At 42.3% G+C, this 19,079-nt stretch overlaps 2 protein-coding genes across 3 annotated transcripts in view; one reads left to right on the forward strand and one right to left on the reverse strand.

Moving 5' to 3' along the window:
* clcn6 (Cl-/H+ antiporter 6) overlaps positions 1-3,260 on the reverse strand; it is a 33,941-nt gene extending 30,681 nt beyond the window's left edge. For both annotated transcript variants that reach the window (XM_089003562.1, XM_089003568.1), the window contains exons 1-5: positions 3,131-3,260; positions 2,669-2,728; positions 2,514-2,579; positions 296-361; positions 141-207 (exon numbers count right to left, since the gene is read on the reverse strand). In XM_089003562.1, coding sequence (XP_088859688.1) covers positions 141-207; positions 296-361; positions 2,514-2,579; positions 2,669-2,728; positions 3,131-3,226 — 355 coding nt within the window. In that variant the 5' untranslated portion in view covers positions 3,227-3,260. The remainder of the gene's footprint in view (positions 1-140; positions 208-295; positions 362-2,513; positions 2,580-2,668; positions 2,729-3,130) is intronic.
* Positions 3,261-6,729: 3,469 nt separating this feature from the next.
* On the forward strand, positions 6,730-18,294 carry mthfr (methylenetetrahydrofolate reductase (NAD(P)H)). The gene is made up of 12 exons (XM_089003594.1): positions 6,730-6,855; positions 10,487-10,748; positions 12,663-12,901; positions 13,865-13,975; positions 14,063-14,256; positions 14,583-14,833; positions 15,217-15,351; positions 15,879-16,059; positions 17,126-17,308; positions 17,376-17,477; positions 17,554-17,673; positions 17,757-18,294. The coding sequence occupies exons 2-12, from the start codon at positions 10,501-10,503 to the stop codon at positions 17,973-17,975; spliced, it is 1,983 nt and encodes a 660-aa protein (XP_088859720.1). The 5' UTR covers positions 6,730-6,855; positions 10,487-10,500; the 3' UTR covers positions 17,976-18,294.
* Positions 18,295-19,079: the final 785 nt, after the last annotated feature.

Genomic DNA, 19,079 nt, shown 5'->3' on the forward strand with positions numbered 1-19,079 from the left:
AAAAAAAATTGATACACAAATCACAAATGTAACAAATAGGTATCACATGATACATTCCAATAATGTGATCAAAACGCTTCTGAAAATCTTCAGAAGCTCAGTGAGTGTTGCAATGCCATGGAGGGCTTTCTCAAGGATACAATAACCAACCATAGAAAACTTGAGTTTGGTGAAGAAGCGTACAAAGTAATCCACATACAGACCCAGCTAAAAGAAAAAAGGGAAAACATGTGAGAAATCAGGTGTATTTGGAAAGGCAAACAAGAGATGGAAACACCAGAAGTATTGTACATACCAATCCAACAGATGCTCCAATCGCAAACACCATCACCCATCGCAGTGCTTCATATTTTTTAGCTTTCTGTTGAAATGGAAAGAAAGTACTGTAATTGAAAGAGAAAAGGCAAGGCGGCTTTATTTATATTGAGCATTTCAGACAGAAGGTACCTCAACATAGTGTGATGTCGTGAGAGGCTACCTCTCAGCGGGACAGGACAAGGAGTGCAATGGGCGACAGGTTTGAATGCAAACAAAGGTTTTAATAAAGGCTTTCAGGGGGAATTCACAAGCAACAAAGGCAAGAGCGTCTCTTCCAATACTTAAATCATAATAAAGTCTCTTCTGAGGTGAAACTGAGGACAGAGTTCTTTTCCATGAGTTTCTAGGCCTCACGCCTCTTGATGGCCTCCTCATGTAGCCTAGCCACCTTTAGCAAGGGTCAGAATCCAGTGTCCTGTCGTATGGTCCCAACTGTCAATGAGTTCCACGCAGCAATCGGTTTCTCCAGAGCACAGCAACAGAGCTTGTCTCTCCCGGCCTCCACACTCAGAGGCTCTCTGCCTTAAGAGCCTTGCTTGCCAATCAAGCCGTAATCAGCCACAGGTGTGGGGTTTGGATTGCTGCCTTCTACCACATGGGGCCAAAATTCTCTCTGGGTGAAGCCATCTTTGGGGAATGTATTTGCCCTCCAGGACCTTGCCTCTCGTGACATCACAATAGTTACAAAACATTGTTGAAATGCAAAATATAACATTTAAAGGAAAAAGAAATGAAGACATTCAAAAGGGAGAAGAATTTAAGGTGATTAAAGCAAAGTAGAAAACGAACAAGTAGTTTGCAAAAGCAAACCAGAAATTAACTCATTCACTGCCATTCACAAATTTATTCAGGAATTGAAAATATGAGAGCGTCATTCCTAAATTTGTTTGGGTTTTGGTTTTTCTTACAGCGCTGGCAAGACCTATGGCAATGTTTTTCCCTTCCACAATTGGGCAGCATTTCCTTTTTTTCCACGTTAGCAGTTTGTTCCAGCTTCAGCTGTTGTTAAAGCGCTATTCAAATCTCTGTTCCCTCTCGGTCCCTCAGATCCTCATCGTCCCTTCACCTCTATGTGCCCTCTGCCCCTCTCACCACGATGGGATGCAGAGCTTTCAGCCGCTCTGCTCCCAAACTCTGGAATTCTCTTCCACCCAACGTCCGTAATATTGACTCCCTCCCTATTTTCAAGGCTCACCTCAAAACCCACTTGTTTAAAATTGCTTTCAATGTCTAGCTCTATCTGCTATTTTGTATCATTACATGTATCATTTTACTTATGGTTTTATTGTTATGTGCTTTGTTTTGTTTTTATTGTAAAGTGTCCTTGGGTGTTTTGAAAGGCGCTTGAAATAAAATGTATTATTATTATTATTATTATTATTATTATTATTATTATTATTATTATTATTATTATATAAACCATTATGTATGTATTGCATTGTATTTTGGACAGCCGCCTGCCCTCATTTCAAACTTATATAACTCCAGACCCATATAATTTAGGAATTAACTCTTTTTTTCTGGCGAAAAAAAGAGATTCTAGAGTTTCTTACGCTGCATTGAATGTTTATGTAGTCCTAAAACTCAATATTCTGTGGGTCCTGGAATTCGAGTGACAATGACAAAAACCCTAGCACTGGGGTGGACACAACTTTACACGTCTGGCAATAACTGAGTTAAGTAAAATAGTTTCATTAGAGGAATGGGGGGAAAAATAACAGATTTTAGCTTATTCGATGCTCGACCCGAGTCGACAAACCTCAGAACCTTCCTGGCTTTACTTCAATCAAAATTTCTTCAACATCCCCAAAATGCAGCGATTTATAGACCAGTAGCAGTATTTTAAAATCAATTTTAAAAGTGATTGGAAGCCAGTTTAAGGCCTTCCGGACTGAAGCAATATGTTTTTATCTCATTGTTCGGTTAAGAACCTGAACTAAACATTCAGCATGATGCTCTTGAGGGAGACCAGTTGGAACAATATCACAATAATGAAGTCTACTTGAGATAAAAACAATTGTAAGCTACTCTGTCATCTGGTGGGAGACTGCAACCCTTCAATCTGGATAAGTTTTTACTCAGACAGCATGTTATTATTTCTCCAGTGGAAATGAAAAGAGCATTCGAAAACTGAACATATGAACTCCAACACACATTACTACGCTGTTTTCACCAATAAACAAAACCTCGCTTACCCTGTTGTCCATCCCCTCCAAAATCTCCAAATAGGGTTCACTGACACATCGGTCATAATCCAGGCTCTATTCAATAAAAAGGGTATGCGCTCAAACAGATGATGACATATAAACACAAACAGTACCTTGAACTCGCTGCTTTCATTGTTATTTACCTCATAGTCCTTCCTCGGCAGAATCTCATTTTCTTCATCTCGAATTTCTCCAAGAATAGTCTGAATGAACATCAGAAATAAACGTTCGACAAGTTGAGTGAGTAAAGCAACTATTCGTTTAAGATAAGCATGAACACAAAATCATCAATGTGGCTGCCTGCATTTTCGGCATCCTTCCAATAATGCTGCAGAGTGGGCATGTTCTTTGAACCGTGATAAGTCTAAAGGTGAACAGAAATTATGAAAAAGGATTGGACTTGGCGTGCAACCAAATTACTACATTCACTGAGTCTTATTATAATAACTATTATAATAACTGGAAGGTAACAAGACACTGGCGAAGCACAAAGCTGCAGCAAACAAGGAATTCCACGGCAGTTTTGGGCTCATTTCAAAGGGTACAAGTCGAACATAAAAATTCTAACATACAGCTCCACCGATTTAGCAATTGCAACATCCTACCAATTCTTCTGGCGTACGAGTCTCTTCTTCACCACATAGCCTGAAGCCAATACAGTTACCAAAGCACGCCATCTTCGCTGTTGAGTCATGGCGCATTCAATGCCTGGACGAAAATACTGAAAATATTAACAAGAATGTGTGTTTCAAAGGCCTCGCTGAAAATATTAGCAAGAACGTGTGTTTCAAAGGCCTCGCTGGGTGTATGACCATATAAACAAAGAATTAAACTTATGCATGAACAAATATACATTTTTATGTCAGTAAGAACCTTTATTCAACATGCTGTATCAAGCAAAACAGTAAAAGAATTCGTATCTACTTTTCCAAGGGTCCTAAACAGTCATGAGGTATCACGTGACTTACATCTTCGAAACCGCCCCGGCTTTCAGGACATGTTGGCAATCGGCATGTGCTATTGTGGTGGAACTTCAATTATTTGGAGGACGAAACGTGCCCAAATAAGTTAAATACATAAATGCGACATGAAACAATTGTGATAACATAATATTAATAAAATGAATATCGATGAGAAGGTTTCTTCAGCCGTCATCTGTACAATTTTGAGGGTTTCGGACGTTTCGCCTCCTATCCAAGAGGCTTCGTCAGCGAACTAAAGTCTGACTGGTCGTATCGGCCCTATTTATATATCCCTAATGTCCAGGCATGGCGGCGCCAGACACAGCTATGATAGGTAACTACTCTCAGGTTGGGGGTAGCAGAGGACCCCTCCCTGTGGCCCCACTGATTGTTCCTACATTCCTGACTAATGACTGGCCTATTTCCCCCACTCCCACCGGTATCACCTCATCAGCATAACGAATGTTGCCTAACCTGTTTTGCCTAAGCAGGCTATTATATGAACGATCCAAATTGAACCTCACCCCACCGGACCGGTTTAAAGAGGATTTTGTTGTTTTATCAGAATCGTTTCTTTTACCCCCCTTTCAAACCATCTATGTTCTTTCGCTAACATTTTAACCTCATTGTCGTCAAATGAGTGGTTGCTAGCTTTTAGGTGCAAATGTACTGCCGATTGAGGCCCAGTTGTATTATCCCTGCGATGTTGATAAAGTCTTTTTTTTTGAGAATTTGTTGAGTCTCCCCAATGTACTGCTCTTTACAATTTTCATTCTTACAATGTATGGAATAAACTACATTATTTTGTTTTTCATTTGGTACCCTATCTTTTAGATGCACTAATTTTTGCCTTAACGTGTTTATCGGTTTGAAATAAGTTGGAATTTTATGTTGCCAAAGGACTCTTTGTAATTTTTCAGAAACTCCTGCAATGTAAGGTACTGCTACTGCTTTCCTTTTTGTATCTTGAGAATTATTGGTTTCATTCCCTTTTCTTTCTTTCTGACATTTGTTAAATGACCACTGAGGGTACCCACAGTTAGCGCTCCTGATATGTTTAGACTCCTTTTCTCTACCTTCAATGCTAGTTGGTATTAATTTAACTCTATGCTGGAGGGTTCTGATAACTCCTAGTTTGTGTTGTAAAGGGTGGTTAGAGTCAAAAAGTAAGTATTGGTCAGTGTGTGTAGCCTTCTTAAAGACTTCTGTTTTTCGCGCTCTGTCCTCTTTTATAATTACTTTACAATCCAAGAAGGCGAGTTGGTTCTCTTTAATGTCCTCACGAGTAAATTTAATGTTGATGTCTACAGAGTTGAGGTGATCTGTGAAAGATTGAATTTCTTGTTTTTTAATTATGACAAAAGTATCATCCACATATCTAAACCAGTATCTAGGTTTTGTCCCCGGGAAGATTGTGAGGGCCTGTTTCTCCATCTCTTCCATGTAAAGATTAGCCACTATGGGTGAAACTGGTGAGCCCATAGCACAACCATGAATTTGTTTATAAAATTTCTCCCGAAATTGAAAATACGTAGTATTAAGGCTGATTTCCAATAATTGGCAGATGTGATCCGGTTTAAGTTTGGTTCTTTCATGCAGAGAAACATCCGCCAGCAGTCTCGTCCTCACCACTGAGACTGCTGCTGGGGTTGGGACAGATGTAAAGAGAGAAGTCACATCGTATGATGCCAAAGTTTCCTCAGGTTCTAATATGAGGTCTTTGATCCTCTCTACAAACCCTGTGGTGTTCTCTACGTGATATTCTGTGTTACCAACCAACGGAGCTAAAATAGTTTTTAAATATTTGGCTACATTGTATGTAGAGGAGTCAATGCTACAAACAATGGGTCTGAGGGGGAACCCTTCTTTATGTATTTTTGGCAGGCCATAGATACATGGTGTGGCCTCTCCCGGGTATAATCTAAAATACACCTGTTTGTCTATATGTTTTCCTTTCTCTTACTTTTGGAGACAGGCTATCATTTCTTTCTTGTATCTATTGGAAGGGTCCCTTTTTAGTTGCTCATAAGTGTTAGAATCACTGATTAACCTATTTATTTTGTCTTCATAATCCAATGTGTTGAGAAGCACTGTGCATCTGCCCTTGTCTGCTGGTAAAATAGTAATATTTTTGTCTTTTTGTAGAGTCGTTAACGCCTTTCTCTCTTCTAATGTTATGTTGGACGGAGGAAGTTTGGCATTACTGAGAAGGGCTGATATTTTAATGCGCAGATCATCTGCCTCTGCATATGAAAGTTTGTTATTTTTAATAGCCGATTCAGTAGCTGTGATATAATCTATTGTAGGTATAGTTTTAGGAGTCACTGAGAAATTCTCCCTTGAAATGTGTTCATTCCTAATTTTTCGCATGTTTACCAGTAGTTGAGATTGTTTCAGTAAAAGTAATTTTTGAAATTTATCCTTTTGTCTTTCTTTGGTTTTGCTGTGGTGCCTCATATTTAGTAGTCGGATTTAGTAAATTCACACACTTCCTGATAGATTTTGTGGGTGAGTTTAGTTTGTAATCTCTGATAATAAGTTTCTATTTCTGACTGTTTGTTTTGTCACACTAGCATTTCCTATAGTTAGCGCTTGAATCTACAGTGTTTAATTTAGGGCTATAGCCTTGTTGCGCTAGTCATTCTGGTAGCAGTCTTAGCGTTTTAACAGTAACCAAAATGGTAACTTTATGTAGCGATTGAAAGTACTCATGAGAGAAATGATGCACAGCAGTGTCAATCATTGGTCTGGGAACTCGACAAATGTTTTATTCTGCGCATGCGCTTAAAGAGGCTTCACAATTTCCGGGTATCACATGATCAGCTCGTTTCGCAGGTGATATCAATCATGAAATTTCCTCAATCGTGTCTTTGCCTCACACACACATTGACACACGCACACTCAACAAGCCTTGTAGTCATCAAGTCTAAAAAAACAATAATTGTATTGAAATTATGTTTCCTTCTAGCCACAGTGCTTCTATAAAAAGAGGACTAATACTTTTTAATTTTTAGACCTTCCATGCAAGTTAACACCAGAGACGGAGTACCTATGTATAGTGAGACGAAAAAGGCGTTTGATTCTATTCTAGTCACGAAATGTTAATAATATAACATTGGTGCAGATTAATTTATGGTAACTTGACCTCATCGACACGTTTGACTGTACAGTATGTACTCTCCGACCTTACAAGGAGAACTTGAATGTGGCAGGTTGTCCTCAAGCCTACAGCGTCACCTAACGGACATTGTCTGTCATTGATTGGAATTCGTCAGAGTTTCCCCGCCGTCGCCTATTTTGCCCTCCCACTATTATCGTGGGAATTCTGGAACACCGGCAACACAAAGCAGGGTGACTGGAAAAACAATGTGAGAACCAACTACCTCAATCTAACTTTTGGTTTTATAAAATGCCTGACTTAGTCTGTAGCTGTTGTAGCCTATGTTTTGGGGCGTTATTACGAACGAAGCCACAGCCAGTCAGTATCACGTTGCTAGGTCTGCTCCATCGGGAGCTGCTAACACATTCAAGGAAACTTTAATTGTGTGTCTTTTTGACTACGTTAATGGTGCACTCTTTAATGTGCCCAGCCATGTGACTAAAACGAATGTCCATTGGGTATTTAAGGAGTTTGAAGTTGCTCTTTATTTGTGGAATGGTAGTTGTTAGATCTCCCAGGGAAGTGACACGCAGATGTATCCCAGAGCTTGATCGTGGCGTGGAGTCGAGCAAGTCGTACTGTGAAACTCTGTCCGATGCTGAGCGGGTCTCTGCGAGTCTGCGTGTCTGTCTTGGTCCGAGTCCGAGATGAATCTGATCTTCTGTCCCGCGACGGCTGCGCTTTTATGCTATATTCAAGCGTGGGAGATGTCAGGCTGAGACGCACATCAAAGAGATCAAAGGGTTTGAAAGACATCAAAGCCGGTGCGCACCTGTTACGCTACATGTACATTTAAGAGTAATGGATGGGCGCCCTTTGGTGTTGGAACGCTTGCTTGTGATTCAAAGTGTTGAGTGTGCGTGTGTAAATGCGTGTGTGTGTGGCAAAGACACGATTGGGGAAATTTCATGATTGAGCAGAGTGTTGCAAATATGTAGAATGTTTTAATATTTACAACAATGTATTTCTTGTTTCAATGTTTTTCGTGTTTTTCTTTGTTTGCTGCATGAAATTGTGAACATGTCTGAGTGGGAGTGTTGAGTGTGCGTGTGTCAATGTGTGTGTGAGGCAAAGACACGATTGAGGAAATTTCATGATTGATATTAAAGAGTTTGATGGTTCTCTTTATTTGTAAGTAGGTTCGTTGTCAGATCTCACAGATCACACAGATCTCACAGATCACAGGTGACGCGCAGAGCTTGATCGTGGCGTGGAGTCGAGCAAGTCGTGCCTGTGCGGGTCTTTGCAAGTCTCTTTGAGTCTGTGAGTCCGAGATGAGTTTGATACTCTCTGTCCCACGACAGCTGCTTTTATACCATTTTCAAGCGTGTGATATGCGTCAGGGTGAGATGCACATCAAGGAGATCAAGGAATTGAAAGACATTAAAGCTGCGGCGCGCACCGGTGACGCCACAGGGCTCCCCTCCTGGATCCGAAGTCGGTGAAAACGATGAAGGAAAAACAAATAACAGCGACACGGAGAGGCCAGGCACGATGACGAGGCCAGGCACGATGACGCTCGATCACCGGGCATGGCAGGCGTCGGTGGGGAGGTTGCCGAGGAAGTTTCGGTGGTGCCTGAAGTCGTTGTACGGGAGCACGCGCAACGTGTGCTCTACGACTGCCAGTTGGAGTCGATCAATGGAAACTTTCCTCGCGGCCGTCGAGTCGATTCCGGAAGGTCTTCTCACCGCGGAGTCTTCACCTGGGGTCTGTCCAGTCGGGGAATCGATGAGGGAGTGTGAGGACGAAGGAGCGTGGGGTTGGTCATGCTGCCGGGCACGGACAGGCCGGTCATCGGCGATGGTGGCGTTGATCGCGCTGCCATGGCGCTCTGCAGGACGCTGAGGAAGCACGCTGACGTCGGCGGCCGTGTCGGCCATGAAGCGTCTTCCCGAAGTCCGATCGTGGGCATAAGCGATGTCCGACGATGTCTGATCGTGGACATATACGATGTCCGATTGTGGACATAAACGATGCAGCTAGTTGCAGAGTCGCCAGGCGAATTGGACGGTGTTGGCCATCAGGGTGCGGCAGGTTTCACGGTGGGGTCGGGGCGCCCACGGGTGGTGGCGGCCCATCGGGAGCTCGACTCGAGGGGTCTTGCTGTGAAGATGCCGGCTTCACGGGCGACTGGGAAATCTGGTTCTTTCCATTTGGAGAGTTGATTGGGCTGAGGAGGAGGAAAAAAATCCTCCTGGCTGGCTCGCCAATAAAGAGTTTGATGGTTCTCTTTATTTGTAAGTAGGTTAGTTGTCAGATCTCCCAGGCAGGTGACGCGCAGAGCTTGATCGTGGCGTGGAGTCGAGCAAGTCGTGCCGTGACGTCCGGGCGTGCCTGTGCGGGTCTTTGCTAGTCTCTTTGAGTCTGTGAGTCCGAGATGAGTCTGATACTCTCTGTCCCACGACAGCTGCTTTTATACCATTTTCAAGCGTGTGATATGCATCAGGGTGAGACGCACATCAAGGAGATCAAGGAATTGAAAGACATTAAAGCTGCGGTGTGCACCGGTGACGCTACAATATCACCTGCGAATTGAGCTGATCATGTGATACCCGGAAATTGTGAAGCCTATTTAAGCGCATGCGCAGAATAAAATGTCGAGTTCCCAAACCAATGATTGACACGGTTGTGCATCATTTGTCTCTCGTGAGTTCTTTCAATCGCTACGAAAAGTTACTATTTTGGTTACTGTTAATAAGCTAAGACTGCTGCCAGAATGACTAGCGCAACAAAAACAATGTGTCCCCGTTCGTTAAGCTGCAAAGCAAGGTGCGCTTTTTATTTCCTTTGTTATTGCTTGAGATTCGCAAGACGCTAGCAGGTAATATGTTAAATACTGGAGAGGTATCCGCGTTACGACGAAGTTACGTTCCTACTAGAGTTTCGTGCGTAAATCGCAACAGTGCGCGGAACTCCATACAGTCGATATGTACGAAAAACGATTCTGGACTTTATGTAAAAAATCAGAAATGGGAAAAGCACTTGCACCCTTTACTCGTTGAAATACACATTCTTGTGTAAAACAACATCATTAAAAAGCAAACAAGAGTAGAAAAAACAGTTCAACCAATTTCCTTAAATAAAGGCAAATATCATCCTTGCCAAGTTATGATTGAAACTTGAAATGAAAAAAAACAACATTTACATCGATCCAAATGTCTTCCCTCTTACAAACTTGCAGTGCTCATTTGAGGGCTGTAGCTATTGGTAACGCATGAAAAAATACACTTCTATTGTATTTTGTCAGATTTAATTGAAAATGTTTGAACGTAAGCTGATAGTTTTCAAATAGACATCAAAATAATTTTCCTGAATAAGGCGGTGCTTGGGGAATATCATTTTCTCCTGAATTGTTTTCTCATCTGCATTCCTGGTGTTTGTTTCTCCATGTCGATGCTTTTTCCTATTTTTTTTTTCATATTAAAAGAGTAAGATTTCAATCATTCGCAATCCCAACCACGGTTTACATTTTATGCCATATTATTGGTAACTTCTTTTCTGCTTAGGTGTATAAAAGTAACCAGCTGATTTTGACAGAAAATGAAGGAGAATGTCCAAATATTTTCTCGAGTGGAGTGAGTGAAAGTGAAAAGAAAAGAAAAAAAAAAAGAAAAAGTAGAAAATAAATACTCAAGGAGAATGGAGATGTAGTACCTGCCTACTGTAGTACCTACTTGTGTACAGTTGTAAATATGTAGACCTCTTTACTTACCACCACTGAAAACAGTCACATGACAAACTGTAAGTACAGCAAATTCATTGTGCACCATTCACAACTTGGACTGGTCTGTGTCTATACCACAGGAACTCTGTGCTGTACGTTTTTATTTCCTTAGAGCAATAGGTTGTCATGGTGAACCAAGTTCAGCGAAGCGATGGTTGCTGCCAGTCATGCAAGAGTGACTCCAGTGGAATGGGCACCAGTGGCGGAGAGAGCTCCAAGGAGAGCTCCCGATGTTCCACGCCAGTGCTGGATACAGATCGTTCGGATAGACTACGGGACAAGATGAGGAGGAGGATAGAGTCTGGGGACCACTGGTTCTCTCTGGAATTCTTTCCCCCTCGGACGGCCCCAGGTGCAGTGAATCTCATATCGAGGTATGCGTCAGTTCCTTGTTTTTTATTCATACTGTCTGTGTCGCATTTCCCCTACTGCTACCCAACATCACAACTATGTTACAAAGCAGTGGTGACAACACGTCAGTTGATTGGGTTGGATTAGCCTTTATTAGTATCGCAGTGGCGAAATTTACATTTGACAGCAGCAAAGTGATGAAAGGAAAGGGAGAAGTAGAAAAAACTAAATACAGGACTTGCTGTAAAGGCAGCTACTCTCGCAATATCATCTTTAAGTCAAAACAACAACAAAAAACTAAATAAAAAATAATGACACACACCACAAAAGACACAGAAGTCATTCAATCTTAAAGGACAACCGACGCCTCCCGACAAGTTGTGTCCAAATTTGTAAAATCGCTTCAAATGACTTCGACTGAGCGCATTTTGCAAAGATTCCACCGCACATAGCTATATTTTACGTTTTAAGACTCACGCTGAATATTCCGGAAGTCTTGTTTTTGAGTTGGTGACGAGTCCTCACATCACGTCACTGAAGAAACGCACTAACCGAGAAAGGACACACTGTAGCAGTCCTCATATCACGTCAATGCATTTTGCGGTACTTTGTTTGGTCTGAAAACTTCGTGTTTATGCCGAAATTAGAAGGAAAACACATAAATATGGTGAATTTAAATAAATATGGTGCCTTTCCAGCAGCTCATGTATTTTGTTTTTCTACTTTCATTCCTTTCATCACTTTGCTGCTGTGAAATGTAAATTTCTCCACTGTGAGACTAATAAAGGCATATCCAATCCAATCCAATCCAATCCAATTCTTGTGTGTTGTGACAAAAATGTTGAGCCAATTTCCACACGGAGCTTTGTCGCCATCTTCTGCCTGTTTTGGGTGCGGCATCTCCCCCCCCCCCCATTTGCCTCAAAATGACATGGAATAAATTCTTTAATCGATTGCAAACATGTATGCTTTCCTCTTCAGAACTATTTGAATCATATTCATAATTGGATGAGTAACAAGAAAGCATCTTCTCCGAATCTGAATCCATTGTTTTGATTCTCGAGCAAGGCAAGATGTCTTGAGTGACACCACGAACAAGGGGGCGGGACCTTCTGAAACTGGCCACTTCCGGTTTCAATATTTTGCAGTTCCAGCACACTTTAAGTCATTTTTATTGGTGTTTTGCATTTGACTAAATAATATACTGCGTGTTTTGGGTATTTTAGATGCTATAAAACGTTTTTCTGATGTCAGTTAGGAAACAAAAAAGTGATGTTGGTTGTCCTTTAAGCACTTTTTGCACCCTCTTTGTTGCATGACGCAGTTCTAGATGAAAGAGGAGAGAATCAAAGTTGATCAGGGAAGTCATGGTGAAATGTGTACATCTGCTACAAGCTAAATGTTGAAAGCTGCAGCATCCATTGATGAAAAAATGATCAAAGATGACAGGCTTCTTAGGCAGCGGAATAAAAACGGTGGACAAAGCAAGTCATCTCTTCTCGTTCCTCTGGCCATAAGTCTGATATCAGCATAGCTCTTTTCATATGGAGAAAATGCACTGGTCAATTGAAATACACACCAGTTGAAAAGTTTTTTGTTTACTTTGGAGAATTATGCTATGATTTCAATGATTCTTTGCATCTTTTCAGCTGACAGTTCGATTGACTACATAATTTTAACCCTTCAGATTGCAGTTTGTCTGTACAACGTGCATGTCATTTTAAATATTAACATCAATGAAACATTTTTCCTCGTGTTGCTTATATTCAAGTGCAGTCTTCACCAGCCAAAATTTCTTAAATCAGAACTTAATTACAGCCCATGTGCCATTTTCGGCTCACCCACTATCTCTGACATACCCTTGACAAAGTTTAAATAACATATAAAATCGATCTTATTTTGAAGTATTGACTTGAAAAATGTCATTACGTCTTCAGATTTGACCGTATGGGATCCGGAGGGCCACTCTTCATAGACATAACATGGCATCCCGCTGGCGATCCGGGTTCTGACAAGGAAACATCGTCCATGATGATTGCCAGCACGGCAGTCAACTATTGTGGCCTGGAGAGCATCCTCCACCTAACTTGCTGCAACCAAACCAAAGACAAGATCACTGCCTATCTGGCCAAAGCGAAGCACCTGGGCCTGAAAAACATCATGGCTCTAAGAGGAGGTAACTGACTCATTTCTTTTGTGATTGGACTGGATTTGCCTTTATTAGTCTCACAGTGGAGAAATGTACATTTCACATCAGCAAAGTTATGAAAGGAATCAAAGTAGAAAAACAAAATACAGGAGCTGCTGGAAAGGCAGCCACTCTCGCGGCGCCGTCTTGAAGTCAAAAGAACAAGAAAAACTACATAACAAATAACATGACAACACAAAGTCATTCATTCTTAAGCACTTTCTGTACCCTCTTTGTTACACGAAGCAGTTCCAGATGAAAGAGGAGAGGATCAAAGCATCTCTTCACCAGTGGATCAGGGACATCATGGTGGAATGTGCGCGTCGACTACAAGCTAAATGTGAAATCAAACACGCAGCTGTAGCATCCATTGACGAAAAGAGATTGTCTCATATCTCCTGTCCCACATAAATCCGCTTCAATTCCAAGTCGCGACAGTTCTACATACGCATCGGCGCTCTGCGCTGACGCTCCTTTCTTCTTATCGCGGGCTCCTCAAGCCATGCATTCATCCAGCCGCAGCATGTCCGACAGCACCAACCTTTCCACTGAACAAAGCGGGGCTGTGAAGATGTTGCCCATTACAGGCACAAAAAAGCACAATCGCCCCTTTGGTGTACAGCGATGACAGTCGAATGGCACTGACATTCCTTCCAAAAAACAGCACTGGCATATTATTACTGCCGAAAAGGCGCAACCGCTCAGCACAGTCTCCTCCTTGATGAATGTCGTGGCCAAAAATGCTGAAAAACAATCCGTATCCATTCCGCACGATGCACAACAACACAAGGTGACAAAATAAAACACAAAAACAACAAAAAAAGCAAGGCTCATAGGAGCACTTGCTGACAGCTGCCTACTCGGGCGCCATCTTGGACTCGTGATGTGATTGTGACTCTCAAACGATACATTTTTACCCCTTTGACGGTCCACATACGTGTATATCGACAGACCCAGTGGGGGCAGACTGGGAGGAAGAGGAAGGTTGCTTCAACTATGCCATCGATCTTGTTAAACACGTCCGATCAGAGTTCGATGACTACTTTGACATATGTGTTGCAGGTATGGCCTCATCCAATAAAAGAGTTATAAACAATAGAACTTGTTTCATTCTCACTGATTATTGATGACAATATATTTGTGCCGCAGGTTATCCCACTGGCCACCCCGAGGCAGAAAGCTATGAGGAAGATCTGCGACATCTGAAAGAGAAAGTGGATGCCGGAGCCAACTTTGTAATCACGCAGCTGTTCTTCAGAGCAGAAACGTACCTTAAATTTCTTGATGACTGTCGGGCAGTTGGGGTCATGTGTCCCATCCTTCCTGGGATTTTCCCCATTCAGGTAACAATTGAAATACTGACGGTGATCATTTAAGATGGAACATTTTGGTTATGAAGTGCAATATGATGCAACAGACCTTCTTTGGGGGAGGTGCAACCGTCTCACTAAATTGTCAGTTTTGTCAGTAAAGGGGCTATAATTGGAGTAGGGTGGCACGAAACTGGTCCTACTGGGGCTGTTCAGTTTGCATCATGCTGCGGTGAGTGAGAAAAGTGAGCAAAAACACCCGTATTTTATCAAAAGTTTGTTCCCGCTTTAACCTGCAAGTCATTTTATATTGAATGTTCAGTCACGTGACCGTGGAGTTGAATTGTTTTTGTCTTCAGGGCTATCAGTCTCTGCGTCAGCTTGTCAAGCTGTCAAAACTGGAGGTGCCGGAGGAGATCATGGAAGTCATTGAACCCATCAAAGACAACGATGCAGCCATTCGGAACTACGGAATCCAACTAGCGGTGGAGATGTGCAAAGTGTTACTGCAAAGTGGCAAAGTACCCGGTTTGCATTTCTACACTCTAAATCGAGAAGTCGCCACGATGGAAGTTCTGCGGCAGCTCGGCCTGTGGGTGGAGGACCCAAGGTGGGACAACCCTGTGACTGTCAAGTGTTCTGAACAAAAATAGCAATGTGGCACATTTTGTTTTTATTTTTTATTTAGTTGAACTCAAAGATAAAAACTCAAAGATTCTGAGCACACCAAAGGATTAAAGCTGTGATGGTGCTGTAGGCCACCCACAATTAAAGGCCACTCCAAAACCAATTACATTTTATTTATTCAATCCCAGTACACTTGTTCACTCTTTGAGGACTTATCCATAGAGTACTTTTGACGTATAGCATTTGTTTTTCCACCATAGAAACATTGTGAACAAAATATTTCATTCTAACGCAAGCAGGTGAGGATTTGCAAACTGCCTCACTATGGCGCCAACTAATTCTGAGGTGGACTGTTTTCTCTGTCAGACGGCCTCTTCCTTGGGCGGTGAGTGCGCATCCCAAGCGAAAGGTCGAGGACGTGCGACCCATCTTCTGGGCTTCCAGGCCCAAGAGCTACATCTACAGAACCCAGGAGTGGGATGAGTTCCCAAATGGCCGATGGTAACATATTTCCCCTTTTTTTTTTTATTATTTTTTTATATACAGTATATCCAAGCATAGGGCGGCCCGGTAGTCGAGTGGTTAGCACCCGGGCTTCATAGTGCAGAGGTCGTGAGTTCAAGACCCGGTTCGGCCTCCCTGTGTGGAGTTGGCATGTTCTCCACGGGCCTGCGTGGGTTTTCTCTGGGTCCTCCACTTTTCTCCCACATTCCAAAAACGCAGGCTGATTGAACACTCTAGTTTGTCCTTAGGTGTTGGTGTGAGAGTGACTGGTTGTTTGTCTCTGTCTCAATTGGCTGGCAAACAATTCAGGGTGTCTCCCGCCTAGTGCCCAAATCCCGCTGGGATAGGCTCCAGCACCCCCAACAACCCTAATGAAGATAAAGCGGTCTAGAAAATGGATGGATATTCAAGTATAAGAATAAAATGAATTTGATCTACAGGTATTATTGATTGCTATATAAATTATATGTGTCAGAAAAAAACTATCTTAAAAAAGAAGAAAGATCATGCTCTTGTTTTTCTAGGGGTAACTCCTCATCTCCAGCTTTTGGTGAGTTGAACGATTACTACCTGTTCTATTTGAAGAGCAAGTCATCCAAAGAAGATTTGCTAAAGATGTGGGGAGAGGAGCTGAAGAATGAGGCGAGCGTCTACGAGGTGTTTACGTGCTACATCACAGCTCAGGCCAATCAAAATGGACACAAGGTAGATGGATCCCTTTCGACGCTCTTTTCGTACCTTTATTGTACGTCAATGAGTGTTTAGCTCAAGTAAAGGGGGGGGCAGAAAGAGTAATGCCCTCTACATTTGTCTGTTAAATGAGTGGAACAAACATTTAAACACACTTATGCAACACATATTCCAGAAATCTATATAGTCGAAGAAAACATGCTTCAAGAATGTTGTGGGCCACTCTTAAAGGACAACCGACGTCTCCGGACGAGTTGTTCATTATTTGTAAAATGGCTTCAAATGACTTCTACTGAGCGTATTTTAATAAGATTCCACCGCATATCTATATTTTACGTTTTAAGACTCGCACTGAATATTCAGGAAGTCTTGTTTTTGAGTTGGTGACGAGTCCGTACGTGACGTCACTAAAGGAAAGCCCCTGACCGAAAAAAAGACACATTGTAGCAGTCCTTGCATCATGTCAATGTATTTTGCTGTACTTGTTTGGTCTGAAAACCTCATGTTGCACCCAAAAGCCGCCAGAAGAGGGCGCCAAAGCTCCATGGAAGGAATTTATTAGCCTGTGGAAACGGGCTGATTCATTCCTTACACGGAGCTGTGACACCACACATCAGTCTTGAGCCATTAAAACGACCCAGAAAACGTTCTTTAATCAATTGCAAACATGTATGCTTTCCTCTTCAGAAGTATTTGAATCATATTCATAACTGGATGTGTAACAAGAAAGCATATTCTCCGAATCTGAAGCCATTGTTTTGATTCTCCAGCAATGCAAGACGTCTTGGCGTGATGTCACAAACTGGGGGCGGGACTTTCTAAAAATGCCCAATTCGCAGCTCAATTTTTTGCAGATTTTGGATACTTTTAAGTCATTTTTATTGGTGTTTTGCATTTGAATAAAAATATCATACTGCATGTTTTGGGTATTTTAGATGCTTTAAAATGTTTTTCTGATGTCAGTTAAGACATCAAGTTAACAAAAAAGTGACGTCGGTTGTCCTTTAAGCCACCCCTCCCCTCCTCGAGAGGCCCAATGCCTGCCTTGAGAACTCAAGTGCTAAGCATTCCTCTTTGTCAGGTGATGTGCTTGCCGTGGAATGATGAGCCTCTGGCCCAGGAAACCAACCTACTGAGGGATGAACTGGAGAAAGTAAACAGACGAGGCGTGCTAACTATTAACTCTCAGCCCAACATCAACGGAAAACCCTCCACGGACCCAATAGTGGGCTGGGGCCCTCCCGGAGGCTACGTCTTTCAGAAAGTATTACCACGCTGTTGCTTTGATATGGCATATTAGCACGTTTGCCTCAGTCATTTCTATCCAACAGGCCTATCTGGAGTTCTTCACCTCCAGCGAAAATGTGTCGGCTCTCCTTGAAGTGCTGAAAAAGTATGAACCCCGTGTCAACTACCACATTGTTAACGTGCACGTAAGTTTCAAGTGGAAGCCAAGTATTTCCCGGTTTCTCTGCCAATGCGTAAACATACAGTATATTTTGCACCAAGGGCCATAATCTGACCAACGCTCCCGACATGCAACCTAATGCTGTCACATGGGGGATATTCCCCGGCAGGGAGATTGTTCAGCCCACCATTGTGGACCCGGTCAGCTTTATGTTCTGGAAGGTAAGAAACAGGCTCATGTGTTTGTGAATTCCACCGATGCGTCCCTGTCGCTGAGAACAAACATATCTGGTTATTCCTGCCAGGATGAGGCCTTTGCCTTGTGGATGGAGCAATGGGCCAAACTGTACGAAGACGAGTCACCTTCTCGGATGATCATCAAATACATTCATGATAACTACTTTTTGGTGAATCTTGTGGACAATGACTTCCCGCTGGATAACTGCTTGTGGCTTGTGATCGATGACATGTTTGAACAGCTGGATGCATCTCCACAGTCACCGCTCCATGAACTGTCATCATAGTTTGATGATGTTTGTTTTATTTAATTTTCAATGAAATGATTTTTGAAAACCACTCCTAAACCATTTTGGAACGCTGCTAATAAGAACAAAAAGTTTACTTAACATTTTTTTGTAGTACAGTGTTTCATTTCTTTTGTATTTTTGGGATTTTAGCCAGAAATATGGGAACGAAAAACTTTTTTATTTTCAATGACTGTTACTCCGGCTGTTTGTTTTTAGTTGTTAGTTGTAAAGACTAAACTGTGCCATTGTAGGTCAACACGCATTACATAAGAAGGGTGGGTTTCCTCTTTTCTCCAAATAAATATTTGTGTGTTTATGTTTTAATCTCTATGGACTTTGTAACAGCAGAATAAACACATGAGAGTGGGTGGGGTTTAACTTTAACTGTGGTCCCTACAAGATCAAACCAATTGTACTAGTTTCGCCTTCTGTTGTCAATGCAGTTTGTTTGGAACCCATGCAAATTCATTACTACTGTGGCGGGCACTAGGATCACGTCAGGGTCACCAGTGTAGCCGTTGAGGAATGAGCACACACGACTAAATGTGGAGACGTGTTTATTCCAACGGCTAACAAGTGGATCTAACTCTAAACAGCAAATGCAGTGTAATATATGTAACATGAACCGCCCCCTCCTCTGCACCTGCTGGGTGAGATGCCTGGTCCTAGTGCCCGCCACACTACTAAGATAAACACTCAACCTGGGTGGCCTGACACAGCCATGGAATGGCCTAATTGAATGGTTTTTTTTTCAGTTATTAAGAGGAAAGTGGTGTCGTAACTGGCAAGGATTTATTTTCTGGCATTCAAAACAAAGAACCAAAACAATGAGAGAAAATCACCATTTAATTGCCAAACCGTGCCTAAGTACAGACGCTCCTCACCTTACGAACGAGATACGTCCCAAGTAGTCGTTCGTAAGGTGAATTTGGTTGTAATTTGCTTCAGTGCTATATTTTGTATGGAATGTACATGTTTAAGTGAAACACTGAATGGTGAAATACTTATGCATCGCGTCCTCCTGGAGCTTCAACTGGGAAGAGGAATTTCCTCCCCGCTCACATACTCTACACAGCCAATGATAAACAAGCTCGGCGGATC

Source organism: Hippocampus bargibanti, linkage group LG01, assembly GCF_051943395.1.
Source record: "Hippocampus bargibanti isolate YZ-2025 linkage group LG01, ASM5194339v1, whole genome shotgun sequence".
NCBI classification, from domain to species: domain Eukaryota; kingdom Metazoa; phylum Chordata; class Actinopteri; order Syngnathiformes; family Syngnathidae; genus Hippocampus; species Hippocampus bargibanti.

Excerpts from the sequence above, each read along its gene's own strand:
- mthfr (XM_089003594.1), top strand. The coding sequence starts at position 10,501 with ATGGTGAACCAAGTTCAGCGAAGCGATGGTTGCTGCCAGTCATGCAAG. Across the intron at positions 14,257-14,582 it reads CTGGGATTTTCCCCATTCAG|GGCTATCAGTCTCTGCGTCA; the intron begins GTAACAATTGAA and ends TTTTGTCTTCAG. Across the intron at positions 17,478-17,553 it reads ACCACATTGTTAACGTGCAC|GGCCATAATCTGACCAACGC; the intron begins GTAAGTTTCAAG and ends TTTTGCACCAAG.